The sequence below is a fragment of the Salarias fasciatus genome, chromosome 12 (assembly GCF_902148845.1).
Source record: "Salarias fasciatus chromosome 12, fSalaFa1.1, whole genome shotgun sequence".
Classification (NCBI taxonomy): domain Eukaryota; kingdom Metazoa; phylum Chordata; class Actinopteri; order Blenniiformes; family Blenniidae; genus Salarias; species Salarias fasciatus.
Genome location: NC_043756.1, coordinates 15,775,583 through 15,787,638, shown reverse-complemented (window position 1 = coordinate 15,787,638; position 12,056 = coordinate 15,775,583). Strand labels below are relative to the sequence as shown.

General features: G+C 41.7%; 1 protein-coding gene across 3 annotated transcripts; it reads left to right on the top strand.

Annotated features, from left to right (window-relative positions):
• Positions 1 to 116: 116 nt before the first annotated feature.
• Positions 117 to 8,656, top strand: rmi1 (RMI1, RecQ mediated genome instability 1, homolog (S. cerevisiae)). 3 transcript variants are annotated; one of them, XM_030105692.1, is made up of 9 exons: positions 117 to 156; positions 410 to 877; positions 2,563 to 2,673; positions 3,545 to 3,694; positions 5,032 to 5,102; positions 5,244 to 5,367; positions 5,551 to 5,632; positions 5,755 to 5,944; positions 6,605 to 8,656. In XM_030105692.1, the coding sequence occupies exons 2-9, from the start codon at positions 716 to 718 to the stop codon at positions 7,791 to 7,793; spliced, it is 2,079 nt and encodes a 692-aa protein (XP_029961552.1). In that variant the 5' UTR covers positions 117 to 156; positions 410 to 715; the 3' UTR covers positions 7,794 to 8,656. The 3 variants fall into 3 exon arrangements, with proteins under 3 accessions (XP_029961552.1, XP_029961551.1, XP_029961553.1); XM_030105691.1 differs by having other exon boundaries at positions 118 to 234; XM_030105693.1 differs by lacking the exon at positions 117 to 156 and having other exon boundaries at positions 172 to 877.
• Positions 8,657 to 12,056: the final 3,400 nt, after the last annotated feature.

The following is a 12,056-nucleotide window of genomic DNA, read 5'->3' as shown; positions in this document are numbered from 1 at the left end:
CGAAGGAAACGCCAATCAAGCTAACGACAGTTTCGATTCGACAGAATGGGTTTCAATCAAAAACACGATGCGTTTCCACAGAGATATGTAACGCCCTGTTTCCGGGTATGGAGCGAGCGGTTTCTTGTGGCGCTGCAAGTTAGTCTCCTTGATAAGGTTTGGTCACCAAGGCTAATGTCTGTGCTTTTTCTGGGCATTTTGTGTTGAATGACTTTTTATTCGAGTCGAAAACGGGTGTGTAGACATAACGCTGACAACACAGCTGCATGCGCTAATTGTTTGTTAACTTTTTGGCGCCTTTTGAGTCGAGGCTACCTTCTCCACTACACCTGATCATAAACACAGCCTTATCTTTATGTAATACTAACTGCGATATTCACCCACTGTCTTTTTTCTGTCTTCATTTCAGCTGATCACCTGCTGTGTCACGGTTCTTATATATCCTAATCAATTCAATCCAATCCTCTAATGCCTCTATTGATGAATGACAGAGATTAGCTCCAAACATATAATTCCTCTAAATTCAATTTAACACTTCAACCTTTTCTATACCACGTCTGCACCACAGTGTGGCCATACATTACATTTTACTGAACATGTATTCAATAAATCATACAATACCTTAAAAAGGGACTGCCCTATCTGAAGCTACACTTGTATTGAGGGGATTCCTGACAGATAACAGGAGGAGGAAGCCCTCAGAAAGTGGAAGAGCATGACCCCTGAGATTCAAACAGTGGTCCGTACTGCTCAGGCATGGCTACAGTCTTCCTGGCATGTACGGGTGCCCTTTGCCTGGTTAGAAGCATGTGTAGGGTGGCTGCAGGAAGAGGCTGGAGGAGCGCAGCGCCTGTCACAGCAGCAGATCAACCAACAGGTAGGCTCAAAGAGAAATGATCGCTCATTTGACTTTCCACCCCATGGCCTTATATAGTGGAGGAGTTTGCTCAGTGGTTTTAACTGCCTCAAATGAAGATCACTCTGTGTTCCACTGACACTTCACATAAAGACATTTCTTGCTCGTCAGTGAGAACTTTTTGTGTTGAGTTTGCATGTTCTCTGTGTGGATGCATGGGTTTTCTCCACGTAGTGGGATTGATGATCATCTGTGTCTTGTTCTGTTATAAATTAACAGGGGGATCCTTCACTGATGGTTTTCCTCTGGTGTTCACTGGCTGTGTATTTGTACTTTGTAGTTCGTGACATTTGCCAATTGCAATATTCTTTATGTTTAAATTAAATCAGTTTGTTTAAACATGTCAAACAGCTACTTGATGGTTTCATGGTCCCTCTTGAAATTGAGACCCTGGGTCTCAATGGGGCCTATTGTAAATTAAAAAAAATAAATGAAATAGAATAATTTTGACTATTGTTTGAAATATGGATCCGATTACTACTTATGTGCATTTTTAGTGTTATTGTTTATTATTATAGTTTTTTTTTTAATAATCTACAGATTCATGCATTCATTAATTTTAATCATTCTTTAGATCAATTGACAAACAAGTTTCAGTGGAAGAAAATCAATTTAATCAATGAATTTTTTTGTTTGTTTTTGTAATGATAGCAAGCAAAAATATTACAATTACAAGTATTGGTAGTTGATAATTCACTTAATGTTCTAAAACTGTCAGATCTTTTCTATGTTGTGTATCTCTTTGCTTTTTGCATGTGGACCTTTGGCAGAACTGACTGTGTCTTTTCAAGCTTACCACTGTAAAAGCTCCTTTTCACTGTGGCTGCACATTTCAATTCATAAATGTGAGCATCAAATAGTTTATATATGTCTCCCTCCGACATGAATCAATTATAATTTTCTTTGACGGCTATGAAAGTGTATCTGTTGAACACTAATCCATTATAGAGTGCACTGAAATCAAAATTGATCAAATCGTAGAGCAGGTGGACAGCGTGAGCCAAAGACCCTATGTCGCTCTTTGGCTGTCAGCTGAGAACATAGAGATCACAGTGGAGCAGATAATGATCAGTATAAGTGGGCGACTATAAAGTGAACAAGCACCTCTTGGTCCGACAAATGCTGGTTTCTGTTGCAACAAGCCGATAGCAGGGCAAAAGATTTAGTGCAAACAGCATTCATCCTGCTTGGTGTCATCTGTACCAGCTGGTGGTGGCGTCATGTGGGGTATGTTTTCCTGCACTGGTGCAAATTTATCTGCCACCAGTGTACCAAAATATTGTTACCGAGCAGCTGTGTTCCTTAGTGACCAGTCTGTCTTTATTTTCAAGCAGGATAATGCTCCATTTTCAAAAAGCACATAGCAACTCCCCAGTAGGTCTTGAAGCAGGATTCTGATATCAGCTCCATCAAGTAGCCCACATGGTCTCTGGGTCTCAGCCCGGCCATGTATTTGTGGATTGTTTTCTTTCCTTTGGCTCATTTCTTTCAGGAATTCTACCATTTGTAATGAGAAGGCTTGGTTTGACGTGATAGAAGTCAGTTTGTTTTATGGAGAAAAGAAAAATCTGCTCATCAAATCTCAGTGTCATGAAAATTGCTTAAATTTCTTAAACCTCATCGTTTTGCATGTCGTGAAATTTTAGGTGCTGGACCAGTGGCTGCTGACAGATCTGAGAGACCTGGACTACCCTGTTCTCCCTGAGGGACTCGCTCAGGCTCAGAAGACGGAGCTCAGTGGAACATTCTGCATCCAGGTGATGGCTGGTTAATCTCCTTTTATTTTTTTCCCCAATATCATATGCATTTTTACATTTTATTTCAGGAAATCTCCTCACTTATCAGCTTGTATCAAAAAGGTTCCTTCAAAACAGATCAGTTGCAGCTGTGAAAACAACATCTGGCAGCAATACTGTATGAGGATTAAAAAAAGACATTAACATGTGAAATTACATACAGAAAATAAATACTCAGAATATCTTGCTACATTCATTGAATGCAGCTCTCATTTTTCACGTCACAGCTGAAAAAAACCTTTTTTCTCCTCACATTAACCGAGTGTGGTACAAAGATTGAATTCATTTTTATTCAATTGTTGAATAGGACAGATCGATCAGAAGAGCTTGTGTAGTTTACAGGTTGCCATTTCCACGCCCCCCCACCCCCTTTCTTTTATCCCCTTCACCCTTCCGTACAAGTTGAGCACAGTTGTATGAAAGAACAAAGAAAACAGATCCTTCAAAAGAAATGAAAACGAGAAAATTAGGGGCTGGAAAAAAGAGGGAAAAAAACCCAGCTTCACTGCAATTACTTCAGTACATGCATACATCCTCATATCACCCAAGGGTGCCGCATAGAAAACCTTTCAAGCAAATATCAGGTAATTTAAAGAAAAAAGGTGATTGCTATATTCAGATGGTACATTGTAAGAACCGCTGCCAGATTTTTTTTTTTTTCTTTGTTAATAATTCGGAAAACCTGCTGGAAGTTAAATTCAGCGATCATCAAAAACAAGACATGCTTCACGTGGCCTCGGTGGAAAAAAGTTTAGACACCCTACGAATTGTCAAAGATATCCTGACTTCCACTCACAAGGCAGCGTGAACAAAGGTCGCCTTTCTGTTTCAGGTGGACTCTTTGCTGGATGTCAGTCAGCCTGCTTATGCTCAGCTGCAGAAGTGGAGAGGCACGGACTGCTCCAATGACGAGGTATCTGCGGTCACCCAGACCACCCAGAGGTCCTGGGAAGCTCGGCCAACCCGAATGCTGCTCCTCCAGGTCAGATTCATGTGGGAATCGGGACTGATCCCAAAAAGATCTGTTAGTTTCACTATTGTGCTTTTAAATAAATGGTTCTCTTCAGCTATGTGATACAATTTATGAATTTCCTTTTGAATTAAACTGATCATCGTGGGAAGCTTCACCTAAAGTAGTTAGTCTTTAAAGATAAAATATATAAAAAAAAAAAAAAAGAGGGCATGAAGGTGATACTGAGGATTATATGAAGTTGTCTGCACAAATCTTCTCTTTTTGAAATCTACACTTGTCAAGAAGGTGACAATAACACTACAGTGTCATGGTCTTACATTCAATTAAAGCAATGCAGCAGCACCGTTTAGTTTCTGATATGAGCCAGTCTTAATCCAGTGTGAAACTATTTACATTTGTGTCTAACTTGTGTCTTGTCTTTATCTTGTTGTGTTTGGTTGGCTAAAATCATAAAGAATTCTACTTCTGACTGAGTCCGAGTGGAAAGGTACAATCATCCAAGTAAATTGCAAGAATATACAGTATGACACACACCATAATTTTCACCTTAAGTAATGCACTTGTCACCGCACTGTGGTGTTTCAAGAATAGTGCTGGTGTTGCTTGGAAACGTCGCCGTGGCTTTTTACATTTACCGTTTCTCAAACCATTGTGAGCATGTCTTTGAGTCCCAGCAGTCATGGGAAGTGAAGACTTGTGGCTGTTAGAAATGGTGGGATCACTGCGACAAAGCAAATGTGTTCAGATTGGCATCGGAAGTCAACAAAAAGCAGCGTTTATTGGAAAAATTACAAAAAAGATTATTTCTTGACTCGGTCTGTATTTTTATGACATAAAATATCCTGGGGGATGCAGTATTTCTGTTGCATCAGTATGATCTGAACTGTGCTTTATTCCGTTTATTTAATCTCAAACATTTAATAATCCAATTACAGTAGCTATAGTTACAAATGCAAAAATGAATCCATGATGTGGAAATCTGTCAAGGATTTTCTCACCAACATATACCGTGAAAACACAATTAGAATAAAAACGACAAAGCGACTGATTAAATATACTCAGAATATGCAGTTCCGAGCTCTGCAGTTCACACTATGGATCAGGTCACTTAAGTCTGATTAAGGCAGCAAATTGGGTAATAAAAACACTCAACTGAGGGATTACACTTTCATTAATAATGTCAATGGCAGACAGGACAAATTATTTCAGAAAAAGATTTTGTTTTTGTCTTTGATCATAATAAAAAGTAATGAAGCTCTCCACAAAAAAAAAATATGAATGAATCGTGTAATATCTGACGGTCAAGTTTGATATTTTTGGTGAGAGTTTTCTTGTTTCTCCTTCAGGTGACAGATGGAGTCCAGAGCCTTGAGGCCATGGAATATCAGTTCATCCCAGAACTCAGTGCAGAGCTCAGGTTTGGGATCCACGTCTTTTCTTTTAAATCATGACACACAAATGTAAGCAGTTTTTTTTTTCCTCCCCTGAGCAATGGGCTCTGTTTGAATGATAAGAAAAACACGGGATCTTTGTAGAAATGTATTGCTTCCTCTTTCAGGTGCGGTGCAAAGCTGCAGCTGCAGGGGAAGATAGTCTGCAGACTGGGTGTGCTTCTGTTGGGACCGTCCAACGTCAAGGTCCTCGGTGGGGAGGTGGAAGACTTGGTGGAAAGGAATAGCAAGGTAATACATGGAATCCGTTTTTCTATTTCATGTTCAAGTTTGTAATCAGTCCTTTCTATCAATCAACTGCTAATTTCTATATCTAGACTGGCTCTATACATATCAAACTCTCTTGTTTAGTGATGTCTTGAGGAAAGATCCATATATTCAAAGAGAGCTTTTGTTTGTATTCATGCTCTTCAGGGCAGGGTACTTTGTCGGACGCTGGGAATTCCTGAGGAGCAGCAGCAAGAAACAGAGGCGGTTGAACCGGCACCACCACAAGGTACATGTGTATGAGCGTCTGCGTGTTTTTACCGGTGTGTTATGTAAAAGCACGGTTACTCTCATAGTCTCAAATCCCGTAGCAGCTTGGTTTGGGGGAAAAAAATTTGTATTTTTCTGAAGGTAATCAAGAGGAAGGAGATTCGGAGCTCAACGACGCAGAGCTATTGGCTAGTCTGGAGGCCCAGGAGGAGGTCGAAATGCTTCAGGTCAGACCCGCCCAAGACAGCGGCTACGAGACTCTGCGTGGGACCTCCACCCCGTCTTCCTGGAGCTCGTCTGTCAGGAGTTTCTTCTCCACCGCCTCATCCAGGTGGGCGATTAACAATGTGATGTCTTGACATTTTGATGCTGGGAGTCTTCACTCCTGCGCTGTGGCAAATATAGCTTGACATTTAAAAATTTAGTACAATGTTTGCCTTCAGAAAAATCCTTTTGGAAGAACTTTGTCACATTTATTCGTCATTCTGTGGATAGAAGCATCTTTTAATGGTTTATTTGCAATGATATTGCATTTGATATTGTTCCTGTTTTTTTTTTTTTTTAAGCTCCATTCAGCATTCATTTCAGCATTGAGCTTCTGAGTGAATTTATTTTAAAAAGAGAAGTAACATAATTTCATTTTCAGTGCAGTGTACAAGCTGCTAATTTCTTGTACAGACAAAATAAGTTAAGCAGGTAGACGATAACCTAATTGGGACAAATGTGGTTTGCGTATATTAAAACAAAAGCCAGTTTATTAACCAAATTCTCAAGGATAAGATTGAAGAGTTGTAGTTGTTTTTTTTTTTTTTTTTTTTTTCTGAACTTTTTTTTTTTTTTACCCGCTTTCTAAGAATTATTTTGACTGTCTTGATCATGAAGCTCTTTATCTGGCATTACTTTTGGAGCAATGAGCCCATTCAGGCCAGAATGGTAGAGCTTGGTTTAAAATTTCATTTAATTTAGTTCACGATTGACTGGTGTCTTTCAGAAGTGAAACTTCCACCAACTCTTCCAGAAGTGGCTTGATGCAGAGCAGGAGAGGCGCTTCAGTCCAGGAACAAGAGCGCTCAGGCTTCTCGCCCTCCGACACGACTCACTCAGAGATCCAGGATCACCACATGGCAGACGAAGACTTTCCTGATGAAGACTTTGATGATCTTCCCCTGGATGAATTGGACAATATGATATTTCAAGAAAATGCCCCTCCGCTGTCTGAAAGCAGGCCTAGAAATACTCCAGTGACCGGTAACGTAGAACCTGGACTTCGCAGCAGTGTCTCCAGACACACCGCGCAGAAACGAGACCGTCTTGGATGTCCTGTAAGAGTTTCAGGGGGATTAAACGCAGCGACTTCCCAACCTTCCAGTTCTCCTTCAGCTTTAAATTCACTCCAGAAATCAGAAGCTGTTGTGATTCCTGAAAGCGACTGTATGGATGAGGACATGGACTGCTTGTTTGAAGACATTGAGGGCTGCGATTTACAAACTGACAAATCTGGAGGATCGAGTCGGCCACCCGTTCAACAGATGGCGTATAAAGACAGAGAAAGTGCCGCCTCCGGCTCTAGTTGGAGACTTTCCAGCAAATCAAGAAGTTCAGGAACTTCTTCGAAGACCGGTTATGCACTTGAGAGTACATGTGGTCCACTTCAGGGGCAGATTCCTCCCTCTGGTTCCTTTGAATCTGTTCGCCTCTCCTCTAACCAGCAGTGTGACAGCGCGGCCCCTGCCGTCACTCTGACCTCCAAACCATTTACATACTTATGCGTGCTTGAAAAAATGACATCCTCCCCACAGCCTCAGACCACTGAGATCCATGTCAAGGCTTTCATCGTGACCCTGTTGGGGAAACTGAGCAGCAGCAATGGCGTGTGGAGCGTCCGCGCCACGATCTCAGACGGCACCGGTTACCTGGACGTGGAGCTGTCTGATGAGGTCTTGACCAGCCTGCTGGGCTTCTCGGTGCCGGAGAAGGGAGCGTTGAAGCGAGACCCGGCCCGCAGAGCGGAGCTGGATGCCGGGATGAGGAGATGCCAGGAGGAGCTGGTGGACATGTGTTGCGTCATGACCATCACGGTGGAGCCGGGCAGCGGTAAAGCCGTGGTGACCAAGGCGGACCCCGTTAGCGAGACGGCGCTCCGGGAGCTGGAGCAGAGGGCGAGAGAGAGGAGACGGTAACTGCAGAGATCGAGGGAAACTGGGCGATAATGAGGAAATTACAGGGAACGGAAAAGCATATTGCCCTTAAGCAGAGGTAATAAAAACTGCCAACAATGCTGAGACAGATACATAACAATCAGCGGCGTTGACTTAAGAGGTTTCTGTGGTGGGTTGACACTCAGGTCGGGTTTTGTTTTTTTGATCTTGTGATCAACCTGCCCTTCTGCTTCGGATTTGGACCGCAGAAGGTGTAAACTGGATATTAATGATCAGCAGGCAGTGTGTTGTAATCCAGCCCATCTGCTATTTGTGAATGCGACATTGTGGCTCTTCTCGCCACGAGATTTCATTCATCTTTTCTCCGTCCCTACTTTCTGCTCAAAATGTACTTCTGGCATTCGTAAGCAAACTAAAGCAAACATTAAACCGCTACATACCGTTATAAATTAGCTGTTGGCTGTCGGCATCTTTGCAAGTTTGAGCATCCCAAAATGGATGTAGCATTGACATCTGTGTGTGTGTGTGTGAGGAGGCAAAGACTGAAGCAAGTCAGATTAGAAAAGGAAAAGAGGGGGGCACACACAGTATTATTGTGGTAATGAATTACCTGCCTTTGCATTCATTCACTTCACCCATTACTTCTGACTGAAAAGTGATTGAACAGCCAAGGGCAGCATGGGTCTTTAATAAACTCCCTCAGAGGAGAGTGAGAGGAAAGGAGGATAAAGGAGAGGCCATGAGCTCCGATTGTTTCTGTTCATTATTGCAATTCATCTGCTTTTGTCTTTTATTAATACTTATAGCATGAAATTAATGCATTTCTTATATTTACAGTATCTCGACATACAATTGTCTGAAATGTTTTCCCCTTTGTTGTTTGACCAATAAAGCCTTGTTTCAGAGTAATCTTTCCATTTTTCATGTCCAAATGAGTGTCGTATTCCTGGAGATTACACTAAACAGACACACCGGGCTGCTTCACTCTGCCTTATTTAGGCTGTGCTACTTTCATAAAATGCAGTTTGAGCATATGTGATGGTGGAGACATGAAGGTTCTACAGTGTGTGACAGCTCTAGAATGTTTGTGAGGATGAAAAGATGCCTCCGCATCTTGTCTGCCATCAGCCAGCATTGCAGCTTCGTTGCTAATATTGTGTAGGTCCTCGTTTGCAACCCAATGACCTGTGATACTTTATGTGTTTGCTCACACTCGCGGTAAGCTCTGCAGCAATTTGAGCTGCAGTAGCTTGTTAGATTTGTTTTTCACAACTTCCATCCATCTCTTATACGGTTTTGTCCACTTCAGGGTTGCGGGGCGCTGATGCCAATCCTGGATCATAATGGGCAAAGACAGGTTAGGTCCTTGGTATGTGTCCAGTACATCACAAGACATATTAATGAAAACCTTAACTAACGGTACCCAGAGAAAGCCCACCATGCACAAGGAGAACATGCAAACTGCAGTGAGAGGGCTGTGTCAAAGTGTGGGTTTTAGCCAAGTAATAAGAGATTTCAGTGTGCTGAATCAGTACAAATATAAAATACAAGGAGGTGGAAACAGAATGGGAAGGCCAAAACAGAAAGAAATTAACCGCAGAGAAGAACAAGGCTAAGCTGAAGAGTTTTGCTTTTGTTGCTTCTGGATTCTGGAAGAAAGGACGACAGCATGTAAGCTGCTTATCCTTTGAATTCAGTTTTCTTTTTCTTTTTTCTTTTTGTATTCATAACCATTTTATCAAAATAACCCAATACTGTGTATGTCTGGTTTTACTGCGGGAAACTGATGCCCTGCTTGTATTTCTCTCTCAGAACTTCTGCATCAGTGAAAACGACAGTAAGTCATTGGTATATCAGACCATGCAGCTTGTGAATCTTGACCCGATGCGCGCATTTAGTCACATGCACGTCAACTTTGAAGATACAATATGTACTGGTTGCATTTGCACGCTTAAACAATAATCAGTGTTATTTGCAACATCTATCAGTGGTTGTAACATGTATGTTGGTGTGCGTTCTGGTCTATATTTGCACCTGCAGGTGGGCACATGTACGTTAGTGCCTTATGCCACCGTGTGCATTTCCATTCAGGTAGCCAGTCTCGGTTCATTAAGAACTAATCAGGTTGAACATCTAAATCGGGACTCTGCTATGCATGTTGATAGCCTGTTATGTGCTAATGGAGCTGGATGTGGTGGGGGAAGGGCGGAAGAAGCGACCCATAGGGAGCTACAAGTGGAATCAATATTGGGCAATGCAGAAAATGAAGCCGGCGGGGAGCGCGGTCTCAGTCGCCGTGGGGTTGTTCCTGAAGCCAAAGCTGACTTTACAGCACTGTACGGTTTTTATCGTCTTGAGTGGAAGCTTCATTTACCGAAGGGAAAATTAATTTCCTGGTGGCGTTCTTTCAGGCCATCTCATGTTAATGTGAGGTCAGATGGTCGTAGTGCAGGGAAGCACAGAGCCCTGAAGACGCCAGGGTCCGAATCAGCTTCCAACAAAGATAACAGGAAAACCGCAGGTCAGTCAGTCATTACTGTAAACTGCTGAATATTCTGATAACTGAGTAACGATATTAGCTAAATTACTGTTTTAATTACAAGAAATGTGAATTATATAGTAAATTAAAATGTATGTTCTACTTTTCATTAATAACTGATGGAATGATTTCTCGTCAATCTTCCATTAATTAAAAAAAAAAAAAATTACAAACATTTTCACAATAGCCACTCAATGGATCTTCAAATTAAACTGGCTTTGATCAATGGAAAACCTTTGTAAGCACCGGTATAAATCTTGAAAATAATCAGGGATAACCATGGTTGTTCTAACAGAGCTAATTCAAATTTATTTAGTAATACCAAGGGCAAAGTTTCTGATTAATTAAAGAATTCCACATTTTCATTTCCATTTTCTAACCGTGCAACACTTTTTCTTTCAAATTTCTGTTAATCTGCGCTTGTGTTGGCATGTTGAAAAGAACACATTTGATTACTTTCAAATTGTACAGACAGGACATGAATAAAAGTGAATCGGTGCATGCGCCTCTGTTTTCCCTTTACACCCATTCCTCGTAGCAAACACTCAGACTGGATGAACTCTGAATGAGCTCCTTTCAGGTTTGAACCCGTCTGAAGGTCGTATGGCGGCGTTCTGAGCGATTCCAGCGAACCGAAGCCATGGTGATGGCGCCGATGCATCGACAGATCTTCATAAACCAATCAGGGTTGATGTCAGATGGCCTGGTTGGTGTGACCCAGCTGGTAACTACTACACTGGGCCTCGCTCCACACATTCCCAGCCAGCAGATTTAATGACAATCTGTCATTTGACCAATTTTAATCATTCCTATATTTTTTTAAATTCTCTTTATTTATCTTGCGGTTCAGCAAATACAAGCAAACGATTATCTTTATCAGTGAACTGCATTTTGTTGCTTTAAATGTTCTTATGACGCTCACTCAACCTTGCAAACCTTTGAAACTGGGAAAGAAAACCTGAGTATTTCATACACATTGCAGGTATAGAGAGTAACCTACTTGTCCTTCTCTTGTCATGATTGGAAAGTTTGATTTGCAGCCAGTAAACTGGGACACACATGGTCAGCTCAGTCATTAGGAGGACAAAGCAAACATTTACAGGAGGGAATATTATTTTTTCTCTGCTGCTGCAAAGCAGCGGCACTACCAGTCCTGAGTTTCATCGGAAGACACGGCAGTAACTTATGAGGAAAGAACAATTTTCTTATCTTTAAAAGTTTGTCATGCAGCGCCACATTATAAATGACACATTTCAGAGGCAGCATGTCGAGAGTGCTCTATCGTCCTAATAGTTACCCATTTTCAATATTATTTCCTTGATTACGTTAGATCTCCACTTTTGTCTCAGTCTGGAGCGGTAACGGGACATAAAATATGCTTTTCAATCCCCCCGTGAGTATGGATTTACCTTTCCAAATTGCTGATAGCGGGCGAGTATGGCAGACTGAGGGGAGCGGACGGAGCATGCACGGCGCACAGTGCATTGCACTAATTTTTCTAATGTTCATATACAGCTGCAGCGAACCTCTTTGGTCATTACAAATATCCATGTAAAAGTACATGAGCAATCCTAATGCCCCTCCTGCTGTAGCAGCTGTAATTTTCTTTGCCCTATTACATCCAGTAATGAAAAATCCACTTAGACAACTCAACCTCTTTTTTAGGCCTCCATCAAAAATGAGCAAATGGTTTTTCGTCATGGCAAAAACATATCTCTTTATGTCTCTCTCTCTCTCTCTCCCCC